Genomic DNA, 12452 nt, shown 5'->3' with positions numbered 1-12452 from the left:
GATACATTAGGGGACACAAAAGATGATAACCAATTTGGAAGACTTCCTACGTGCATCTCTTAAACCTTGAAGCTTCAAGCTTCGTTTTACGAAGATGGTGTTTGTACCTGCGGTTACAAACAGTCTCCTTTCCTTTTTTCTCTTTAAGAGACATGATAGCCTATGCAAAAGAACCAAAGCATTGTTCCCCTTGGCCAAAGAGTTCACTAAACATCCATGCCCCTTCCATTGGAACAGGTGAGAACTAGAATAGGCCCAATAACAAGTACATCTTAAAGGTGGGATTGCCCTTGAATAGTTCAAGCCTTGTTTTTGTGGCTGCTAATCTACTTAAGCTATTGTTTTGAATAGCATGGCAGGACTAGGCATCTTGCATCCCAACTTCTTTTTTTCCATTTTTTCCCCTTGGCTTTTATAACACCGCCCAACTTCAAGAACAACTCTGCCTGCTACTGAAGCCATTTTAGAGAGCAGGTTTAGCTATAGCTAGACTGGCTGCCAATGTCTTATTGCCCAATCAAGGAGTCACAACAGGCTACAAAGAAAAGAGTAACACTTGTCTCTCGCTCCACTCTTGCAAGGACATATGAACCTTCGCAAGAGCATATTAATCTGTTAATAAACATGTCGAGGAAATCTCCAGTATCACAGACGAACAAAAAAGAAGTTACTGAGGCAAGAAGCACAACAAGGTTATGCAACTCTGGTGGAGGAATAGGAGGAACTTGCCAAAATACCCTCTCTTTAAAAGACCATTTTTTACAGCTTTGCATTCATTGTACATATGCTACAATACCTCCAACCTGCAGCGGCATTCTCTAACAGCATGTGCCAACCACACAGGTTGATGGCCAAGGGTAAGACACCCACACATAACCTCTTTAACAAATTTGTATGCACAACCACTAATGAGCTGATGTTTAAAGCCCCATTGCCTCCAAAGCTATTCGCACAAGCCGAACAAAACTATCCACATCATGAAAGCTAAAATCCAAAACGTTTTTCAAAGCAGCCATGCCCTCTTCTGTACATGTTGATGCAGATTCAGCAGCCGTAAATACATGAAGTGCTTTTGACAAAGCATCTACAGCTGTATTTGTTTCAGCAACCTGCAATTGCAATGAGTCAGTAAGCACTTATTAAAGAGAATGCGAGGTCATCTACTCTCCTGCCCAAGTCATATTAAAATCTGTTAATCGCAACAAAGTTTTTACTAAATTATCACACACTTGCCAACAAACCACCATCTTCGAGAAAAGTCTTATCACTTACAAATTGTAATATTCTGTTGAAGCTGGTGCGACATTTAGCCGCTATAATGAGCGAGCCTCCCATATGGGAACCAGATGTAGGAGTTGCAGCCCCTTGTGGGGGCATTCTATCCATTACTGAATTTATGTCCAATGGAGTTGATAAGCTCGGTGACTCACCTGTGGTAATCACTCTTCCTTTGATTTCTCTCTCTCTCTCTCTCTCTCTCTCTCTCTCTCTCTCTCTCTCTCTCTCTCTCTCTCTCTGTAATAGATGAAATCAAGGAACAGGTAAGGATGATCACAGAGGAAGAGAAACTGAGTGTGGCAAAGACATCTTCATGGGCGGAGATGATAACAAGGACACAGAAAAGGCGGACGAGGCCGAAAAATGGATTGAGGTCGCCAAGAAAGGGAAAGGTCAAGAAACTCCTTGTACACCGACGCTTATCAACATGACACTCGAAGAGGAACAAAGAAGGCGGATGCGAGCACTGCATGTGAGAGTGACTGGTCTCAAGCGGTCACAAGCCTTACATCCATGATGGGGATGGAGAAGCCTTTGCACACAAAGGCATGGAGGGTAGGTAAGAAAAGTGATGGCACGGGAGAGTCTTCAAAGGGGAGAGCTCTCATACTACGCTTCCCCTCGTTGGAAGAGAAGGAATTCTTGAGGAAGAGGCCTACTCTCAAAAAGACAGGTATTTTCCTCGGTGATGACCTGACTCTCTCACAGCTCGCACATATGAGAAAGGTAATGCCAGAGATTACAGCGGCAAGGGAGAAGGGAAAGATAGCCTTCTACAGAGATGGACGGTGGTGATTTTAGAGCGGCGCACTGCATGACGGTGCGAGACCTATGGGACCGCACTGAAGATGGCTAATTGGAATTGTAATGGGTCTATGAGGTTGGACGTGGGTGCATTTGAGGACAGTTTCAAAGACAAGGATATTGTATTCTTCTCAGAGACTCATCAAGCCCCTGGACAGGTGATGCCACATGTGGTGGGATACAGATGGGAGACAGCTCACAGGACAAATGCGAGATCTGAGCATGGGAGTAGAGGTTCAGGAGGAGTAGCAGTGCTATTCAGAGAGGAACTACAGCCATTACTGCATAGTATACGAAGAGATGATCATGCTAGATATATGTGGGTGAGACTGAGAGCTGACACAGGTCGATTCCTATATATTGCCATATGTTACTTTCCTCCCAGTACATCAGTGTATGCTGCATCCAGAGAACAGTCGCCTTTCTCTATTCTAGATGATGACATATGGGAGTTTTCTAGGGATGGCGATATCATTCTCCTAGGGGACTTCAATGCCCGAACGGGCAACTCGCAGACAGTCTTCTACGACACTTCACATGAGATGCTTAGAGAGCTGGATGTGGGTGAGTTGGGGCTTGACAGATGCTCAAATGATAGAGAGCAGACGGAGTATGGAAGATACCTCATGGAAATGACGACTACACATGGATTAGCCATACTTAATGGTTTACAGCGATTTCCTGGAGCAGCCGGTTTCACATGCTTTCCAACCAGACATGGGGCCAGAACCGTGGATTATGTTATGACACAACCGAGCTTTGTCCCCTGCATTCAAGATTTCACAATGGGAGCCAAGCCAATGGGCATAGCAGTAGATCATGCTCTCTTGACACTGTCTGTTAAATTTCAATACAGTACAACCCAGACATCAGGAGGTAGGTCACACACCCGCTATACATTTACACCAGAGACTGATTTCGTTTATACAGAGGAGATCTGGGGTCGTCTATTGGAAGGCACAGCTGGCACAAATGGTACACGCCTCTCAGTGGAGGAGTGCACCACTCTACTGACTGAGACACTATATGGGGCTGCATCAGTGGCATACCCACACACTCAGCCGGGCAAGAGACGACATTCTGGGAGCATGCCCCAGAATAGTTGGTATGATGAGGAGTGCAGAGAGATGAGAGCCCAGCTTCAGAGGGATCTTCTTTTAGGAGTCATCACTTACAGACGGTCTCGGATTGCTTTCCGACGCCTTGTGCGACGGAAGAAGCGAGCTTACCTAGCTCAGATGGAGCGAGACTTACATCATATGTTCTTGAGTAGGGACTCAGGAGAGGCATGGCGACTCTTCCATGAGCACTCCCCTCCCCCAGTGATTACTTCACCTGATGTGTGGGGCCAATATGCGACATCATTATATACGGTTCCTGGACAGGAACCCCTTCCAAACCCTTCCAAGCCTTGCCCAACTACGAGCACTTTCTTTACATCTGAGATGGTACAAAGGGCAATCGACAGGATGAGGACCAGGAAGGCATATGATCATGACGGTCTAGTAGCGGAGCACTTTATACATGCCAGGGATATGCTGATGGAGGTTCTCCCAGTGTTGTTCAATCGTGCCATGTGTGAGGGATTACCCGAGACTTGGAGGTTGTCTAATATTGTGCCCATCCTCAAGGCTGGTGACCCTACAGAGCCTGGGAACTACCGCACTATTATGGTCGGACACACATTGGTACGGTTGTATGCATCTATCTTGGAGCAACACTAGAGTAATTGGGCAGAGGGCGAGGGTGTACGAGCAAAGGGTCAGGCCGGCTTCAGGAGGGGTTTCTCCACTCGATCATATTCTGACACTCAGGGCCATCATTGAGGAGGGCAGAGCACATGGGAGACGGATCTATTGTAGCTTTGTGGATTTTCGCAAAGCATGTGACATGGTACCAAGACCTCGATCGATGCGCAGACTACACGAGATGGGGGTGCCCATAGAGGTAATTTGGGGGATTATGGCTTCGTACAGATCAGTGATGGGACATGTACGCACTTCGGAAGGGGTTTCTGATTTAGTTCACTCTACTATTGGAGTGAAACAGGGCTGCCCATTGTCTCCTACTCTATTTGGTATGTATGTCGATGAGGTGTCTGATTACATTGACAGAGAGGGTGACCGGGGTGCCCAGCTGGCAAGGACGTGGATCCCATTGTTGCTATATGCTGATGATATTGTGCTGATATCTGACTCACTAGAAGGTATGCAACGACATTTGGATGCACTACGCAGTTTTGCAGAGGATAGTGGATTGTGTGTAAACCTAGGTAAAACCAAGGTTATGGTGTTTAACACCACACCACAATGGGTCAGGAGATCAGTACCTACTTTCAAATATGGTCAGGAGATTGTGGAGTATACAGATGCATACACTTACCTGGGGGTAGTCTTTACTGGGCCGAGATTTTCTTTGAGAAAAGCAACAGAGACTAGACTAACTAGAGCTGGTGCGGCTCTGGGAGGAATGGAGAGGATGTGTTCACAGGGTCAATTCCAAGAACCTAGGACAAAGTTATGGCTCTTTGATACTTTGGTTGCCTCTACTATGTTATATGGGGTGCAAGTTTGGGGACCTTCTGTAGGCCAGGATGGGTGGAGGCGTATGGAGAAGCCCCTGGTATCTATGATCTCTCGGCTGATTAGAGCCAAGGCTTCCGTACCGCATGATATCATTCGAGCGGAATTAGCTGCCCCCCCTATGGAGATTGAGGCGCTTACTAGATCAATCTCCTTGGTACACAGTTTGTGGGATACTACCGGAGACAGATTTGCCAGGGTGGCTCTAGAGTCTTCCAGACAATTAGCTCTTAATGGGGATACATCATGCTGGTATGCACAGATGGCATCATGGTTTCAGACACATGGTTTCACCATGGACAGATTGCCTCCTTTTCAATACTCTCTATAGGCACCCTTGAGGTCTCTGACGCGGGTAGAGATTAATAGACTCATTCGTCAGGATCTGATCCAGCTGGACACGAGGAGGACGTGGATAGAGCCGATACAAGAGTTGGGCACAAAGATGGCTTTCTATAGAGAGCATCTTCTCCACTTCACGGGGGATGGGTTTGTGATTCGACCTAGCTATATGGACACGCATCTTTCTCATGGTTTGCGTTGTGCCATTGGCCAAATACGCACGTCCTCACATCAGCTCGAGATTGAGACTGGCAGATTCAGAGGGACACCAGCAGATAGCAGGATATGCCGCTTATGCCATCTAGAGCCAGAGACAGAGGTACATTACATATGTCATTGCAGAGTGTATTATGACATACGAGGCCGTTTTCATTGTCTATTCAGAGAAGGTTTTGGGCCTCTATCTAGGGTCATGAGTTATGAGGATCAGAGATGTCTTGGGCTATATCTACTTGAGTTACACAGGCATAGAGAAACTTTACTGAGGAGAGCTGAAGAGAGACAGCCCCAGAGACAAATCACAGATTTCTTTACACTAGATATTGTACACCCAAAAGAACAGACAGAGGAGCAGCCAACAGTGGAGAGGTCTGCCCGCACTGCTGGCATTCTCACAGACCAAGCATTGGAGCTAGGGAGATCTAGACGACTTCGATGGAGAAGAGGAGCTACACAGTTTCGAAGGAGGCTACAGCAAAGGATTCGAACCATACTTTTTCGTCGTCCAGAGTGCAGATGAAGATGGATCTCTATGAAGATGGATCTCTACTTCCCTCCCATATTGTCTACACATTGTACTGCTTAGTTCACACATTTCATGCCTTTCACCTTTCACACCTATCAGCTTAGTTTAGGATTCCGCAGTATTTATATTCTGTTATCCTAGTTTAATTTATTTTGTTAATCTGACTTTGTATCAGATACACCGCATTGTAACTTTCTGGTCTCATAGGTCACTTTGGCCTTTTGAAGACGTTAATATAACATTTCATTTCTCTCTCTCTCTCTCTCTCTCTCTCTCTCTCTCTCTCTCTCTCTCTCTCTCTCTCTCTCTCTCTCTCTCTCTCTCTCTCTCTCTCTCTCTCTCTCTCTCTCTCTCTCTCTCAATGTAATGGAATGTATTATGAAGAAAAAGTTGGATGAGGCAATTGCAAGCTTTGAATCTTGGAAAACCAATGTGGAAAAGTGCATGAAGGAAAAAGATGCAGTGATTGAAGAGCTTAAAGGGGAACTTGCAGCGTGCAAAATTATGCCCAAAACGGAAGGGGGAAATCAGCCCTCGATGTTAAAGGAGCTCGAAGATATTAAGGAGCAGGTGAAAACTCTGCGCGAAGGGGAAGAACTAAACTCGAAAGAGGCTTCCTCATGGGCGCAGCGCCTTTCTAAAACACAGGATAAAGTTGACGAAGCAGAAAAATGGATTGAAGGTGCAAAGAAAGGAAAGGCCCGGATGCCAGAAGCCGCACAGACTTCTACCATCATCAATATGACCATTGAGGAGGAACAGAAGAGGAGGACTAGAGCCCTCCATGTGCGTATTACTGGTATCAAAGACACCGAAAATGTAGAAGACGAAGTAAAGGAACTCTTGCAACGCATGGGCATCCCGGAACCTATGCACACAGGTGCTTGGAGAGTAGGAAAGAAGGGAGTGGATGAGAAGGGAAACGTCAAAGAGAAAGCACTTATTTTGCGTTTCCCGACTTTGGAAACAAGGAAGGAATTCCTGAAGAAGAGACCAGCACTTAAGAAAACTGGAATATTTATGGGGGATGACCTTACTTTAGCACAAATAGCACATATGCAAGAGTTGATGCCAGATATCAAGGCAGCAAGGGAGAAGGGAAAATTTGCCTTTTACAGAGGAGGGAAAGTAGTGGTTTTGGAAAAACGCACAGCATGACGGTGCGAGACATATGGGACCACACTCCGGATGGCGGCATGGAATTGTAATGGATCATATAGGCTGGATGTGGGTGCCTTTGAAGATAGATTCAGAGATAGAGACATTGTCTTTTACTCGGAGACACATCAAAAATCTGGACAGTTGATGCCAAGTGTGACTGGCTATTTATGGGAGACCGCTTGTCGGCCAGACGCTAGATCCCAGCATGGAAGTCGAGGTTCAGGAGGGGTAGCAGTCTTATTCAAGGAAGAGTTGCAACCGCTATTACAGATTGTCCGGAGAGATGACCAGGCGAGATACATGTGGGTGAGACTGAGAGCTGAGACAAGCAGATTCTTATACATTGCTATATGTTACTTTCCGCCTAGCACATCAGTCTATACCTCACCTAGAGGGCAATCCCCTTTCTCTATACTTGATGATGACATATGGGAGTTCTCTAGAGATGGAGATATCATTCTCTTGGGAGACTTTAATGCCAGGACGGCCAACTCCCAAACGGTATTTTATGATACCTCGGAGGAGATGCTTAGAGAGATGGATATATCGGAGATGGGACTTGACAGACACTCACAGGATAAAGAGCACACACAGTATGGGAGATATCTCATGGAGATGACAACTACGCATGGTCTGGCCATACTTAATGGTCTAGAGATTTTTCCTTCGTCTGGGGGATTCACATGCTTTCCACACAAACATGGGGCCAGTACAGTGGACTATGTCATGACTTCACCGAGCTTCATCTCTCATATTCAAGATCTCAGTGTGGGCCCTAGGCCTGTTGGAGTAGCAGTGGACCATGCTCTCCTGACTTTTTCAGTCTCTTTCCAGTATAGTGTCTCTCAGACACCACGGAGGACTGCACACACACGGTATACTTTTACACCAGAGACGGATTCAGTTTATGTGGAAGAGATTTACAGACCGATGGGGGCAGCCGAGCCTGTATATACAGTGGAGGAGATCACCACTTTATTGACGGAGATCTTGCATGGGGCAACAGGAGAGGCATACCCACACACTCAACCAAATCAGAGAAGACGTTTTGGGAACATGCCTCAGAATAGTTGGTATGATGAGGAGTGCAGAGAGATGAGAGTTCAGATTAAGAGCAAGCTTATACTTGGATTCATTACATATAGACAGTCTCGGATTGCCCTTCGGCGTTTAGTGCGACGAAAGAAGCGGGCCTTTTTAGCCCAGATGGAACGTGATTTGTATCAGCTCTTTTTGAGCCGAGATTCCGGTGAGGCCTGGCGTCTCTTCCATGAGCACTCACCTCCTCCAGTGATTACCTCTCCCGAGATTTGGGGTCAATATGCAGCATCATTATATACAGTACCTGGGCAACCACCATTACCAGACCCTCTAGAGCCATGTCCAGCCACTAGTAACTTCTTTACCACTGAGATGGTGAAGAACGCCATTGACAGGATGAGGACTAGGAGAGCATATGATCATGATGGTTTGGTGGCAGAGCACTTGATACATGCTAGAGATTTACTGTCAGAGGTTCTTTCGCGGTTGTTTAACCGTGTCATGTGTGAGGGACTACCCGAGTCCTGGAGATTATCTACTATTGTACCTCTTTTCAAGGCAAGGGACCCCACGGTACCAGGGAACTACCGTACTATTATGATAGGGCACACATTGGCACAGTTGTATGCATCCATTCTTGAACAGCAACTGAGTAAATGGGCAGAAAGTGAGGGCATACGAGCAGCAGGGCAGGCTGGATTCAGGAGGGGTTTCTCCACTTTGGACCATATTCTTACACTCAGAGCCATTATTGAAGAGGGTCGGGCACATGGGAGACGGATGTATTGTTGCTTTGTGGACTTCCGCAAGGCATTTGACACAGTGCCGAGGGCCAGATTGATGCACAGGCTACTGAAGTTGGGAGTACCCACAGAGATCATATGGGGGATCATGGCTTTATACGGCTCAGTGACTGGCCAGGTACGCACTCTTGAGGGGATTTCTGACATTGTTCATTCCACTATTGGAGTGAAACAGGGGTGTCCTTTGTCCCCTACACTTTTTGGTATGTATGTAGATGAGGTCTCTGACTACATTGACAGAGAGGGTGACAGAGGCGCTCAGCTGGCAGGCACATGGATCCCTTTATTATTATATGCTGATGATATTGTGTTAATGTCAGAGTCGCCAGAGGGCATGCAAAGACATTTGGATGCATTGCACAACTTTGCAGAGGATAGTGGACTGTCTCTGAACCTTGGTAAAACCAAGGTTATGGTGTTTAACACCACACCACAGTGGGTCAAGAGATCGGCACCTACACTCGTATATGGCCAGGACACTGTGGAGTACACAGATGAATATACATATCTGGGGGTGGTATTCACGGGACCGAGGTTTACCCTAAGGAGAGCAGCAGAGACTAGACTATCCAGAGCCTATGCCGCATTAGGAGGGCTAGAGAGGATGTGTTCGCAGGTTCAGTTTCAAGAACCACAAACAAAACTATGGCTCTTTGATACTTTGGTTGCTTCAGCTATGCTTTATGGGGTCCAAGTTTGGGGACCATCTGTGAATCATGACAGTTGGAGGAACATGGAGAGACCCTTGGTATTTATGATATCTCGGATGATTAGAGCCAAGGCCTCTGTATCACATGCGATTATTCGAGCGGAGGTAGCCGCCCCTCCTATAGAGATTGAGGCTCTTACCAGATCAGTGTCCTTTATGCAGAGTCTATGGGATACACATAGAGGCAGATATACTAGACTGGCTCTTGAGTCCTCTAGACAGTTAGCGATGCAGGGAGATGCATCATGTTGGTATGCACAGATGACCTCATGGTTTCAGAGGCATGGTTTCAACATGGATAGACTGCCTCCCTTTCAGTATTCCCTGGATGCACCCTCCCTGCCAGTCACATGGACGGAGATCACTAGACTCATTCATTAGGATCTTATACAGTTAGACACCAAGAGGACATGGGTAGAGCCGATACAGGAGTTGGGCACGAAGATGGCTTTCTACAAAGAGCACCTTCTCCAACTTTCAAGGGATGGGTTTGTGACTCGTCCGAACTATATGGACACTCATTTATCTCATGGTCTACGATGTGCTATTGGTCAGATTTGCACATCCTCACACCAGCTGGAGATTGAGACGGGTAGATTCAGAGGGATACCACCAGAGTCTAGGATATGTCAACTATGCGGTAGAGAGCCAGAGACAAAGCTACACTACATATGCCACTGCACTGTGTATTATGAGATACGAGGGCGCTTCCATTGCTTATTCAGGGAGGGTTTTGGACCCCTAGATAGAATCATGAGGTATCAGGACCAGAGATGCCTTGGCTTATATCTACTTGAGCTACACCGACATAGAGACAGTCTGTTGGGGAGAAATGGAGTACGACAGTCGCACAGACAGATCACAGATTTCTTTGGATCGAGGGAGCCAAGAGACCAACCACCAGCAAAGGGTTGTACCCGCATTCATACCAGAGGCACCCTCATTGACAGGGCGATTGAGCTCGGGAGATCGAGACGACCACGACCGAGACACAGGAGCACACTGCATAGACGGAGACTCCAGCAGAGGATCAGAGGCATTCTAGCACGACACCCAGATTGTCATTGAGGGCCTATTCTACATTTTCACATTTCACACTTCATTTCAGTTTTCATTTTTTACTTTCAGTACTTTTTGTACTTGTACCTCAGACATTGTATTAGATTCACCACTTTGTATCTGATGGTCTCATAGGTCATTTTGGCCTTTTGAAGACGTTAATATATCATTTCATTTCATCTCTCTCTCTCTCTCTCTCTCTCTCTCTCTCTCTCTCTCTCTCTCTCTCTCTCTCTCTCTCTCTCTCTCTCTCTCTCTCTCTCTCTCTCTCTCTCTCTCTCTCTCTCTCTCTCTCTCTCTCTCTCTCTCTCTCTCTCTCTCTGTGTGTGTGTGTGTGTGTGTGGAGTTCAGATATGGAGGCCTTCATTGGACCATCATGGGAGGTCAGGTCGGACTGATGGATGGGTGGACATGGAGAAGCCTCTGGTCTCTATGATCTCGCGGCTTATTAGAGCCAAGGCTTCAACACCACATAACATTATTTGAGCAGAGCTAGCCGCCCCCCCACTAGTGGTTGAGGCGCTCATCAGATCAGTCTCCTTTATACACCACTTATGGGACCTCCCAAGAGATAAATAATCCCGCCTAGCACTTGAGTCCTCTCGACAATTAGCTATGCACGGAGATACAGCATGCTGGTATGGGGAGATGACATCATGGTTTCAGGTACATGGGTTCAGGATGGACAGATAGCCCCCCTTCCAATACTCATTGGATGCACCCTCTCTGACTCTTACACAGTCCGAGATCACTAGGATCATCGCTAGGACCTGACTTAGCTAGATACTAGGAGGACTTGGATACAGCTGGCACAGGAGCTGGGCACGAAGATGGCTTTCTATAGAGAGCATCTTCTCCAGCTTACTGAGGATGGTCTTGTGGCGAGGCCCAGATACATGGACACCCACTTATCTCATGAGATACAATGTGCTATTGGTGAGATACGCACATCTTCACACCAACTTCGGGTCTAGACTGGTAGATATAGTGGAGTACCAGCAGAGCCCAAGACATGTCCCCTATGTGTCATGGACCCTGAGACAGTTGCACTACACATGCCACTGCCTAGTTTACTATGAAATACGAGGCCGCTTTCACTGCCTGTTTAGAGAGGTCTTTGGATCACTCTCTAGAGTCATGGGGTATGAGGACCAGGGATGTCTGGGACTGTTTTTGCTTGAGCTACGCAGACACAGAGAGAGCCTGATGAGAAGAGAGTCTAGCCAGTCTCAGAGACAAATCACAGACCTCTTTAGAGCGGACACTAGGCAGCCGGAGGAGCAGCTACCACAGCATTCTCCCCACACCAGAGGTACGTTGATCGATCGAGCGACCGAGCTAGGAGATACAAATGCCCACGACTACGGCACAGCATCGACGGAGGCTGCATCAGAGGATTCGGATCACTTTGGCCCGACATGCACGACGCCCGGTCAGACTACTGATCATGGAGGAGATTGATGAGATCCGCCAGCGATCGACGATGGATCTCCAGTGATTAGCTCTTTCAAGGATTCCACACCCTGCTCATCTTGTACCAACCTTTATATCAGCCTTTGTATCAACTCTTAACCATTATATCCCCACACACACCCACATTGTGTTGTATTAGCCCTCATTCAATACTTTCACCCCCCTACTCATATCCTACACAATTCCAGCTAGCTGCTTAGTTCACATCTAGTAGTTTAGGACTCTATGGTACCCCTTTTTTTTCATTACCTTTTTTTTTGGTACTCATACATTGTATCAGATTCACCACGTTGAACTTTTTAGTTTCATAGGTCATATTGGCCTTTTGAAGATGTCAATAAAACATTTCATTTCATTTCATATCTCTCTCTCTCTCTCTCTCTCTCTCTCTCTCTCTCTCTCTCTCTCTCTCAAAAAAAAAAAAAAAAAAAAAAGGAGGGGGGCTTAGTGCCCGT

General features: G+C 46.7%; 1 protein-coding gene across 1 annotated transcript in view; it reads right to left on the bottom strand.

The window, feature by feature from the left end:
• Positions 1-587: 587 nt before the first annotated feature.
• LOC147451553 (uncharacterized) overlaps positions 588-12452 on the bottom strand; it is a 40717-nt gene continuing 28852 nt past the window's right edge. Inside the window, exons 8-9 of the mRNA XM_086517479.1 lie at positions 1273-1430; positions 588-1109 (exon numbers count right to left, since the gene is read on the bottom strand). Of these exons, the coding sequence (XP_086373605.1) occupies positions 921-1109; positions 1273-1430 (347 nt within the window). The 3' untranslated portion in view covers positions 588-920. The remainder of the gene's footprint in view (positions 1110-1272; positions 1431-12452) is intronic.

Source organism: Adiantum capillus-veneris, chromosome 8, assembly GCF_014529385.1.
Source record: "Adiantum capillus-veneris isolate H3 chromosome 8, ASM1452938v2, whole genome shotgun sequence".
Taxonomy (NCBI): Eukaryota; Viridiplantae; Streptophyta; class Polypodiopsida; order Polypodiales; family Pteridaceae; genus Adiantum; species Adiantum capillus-veneris.
This window is presented reverse-complemented; position numbering and strand designations above follow the sequence as displayed.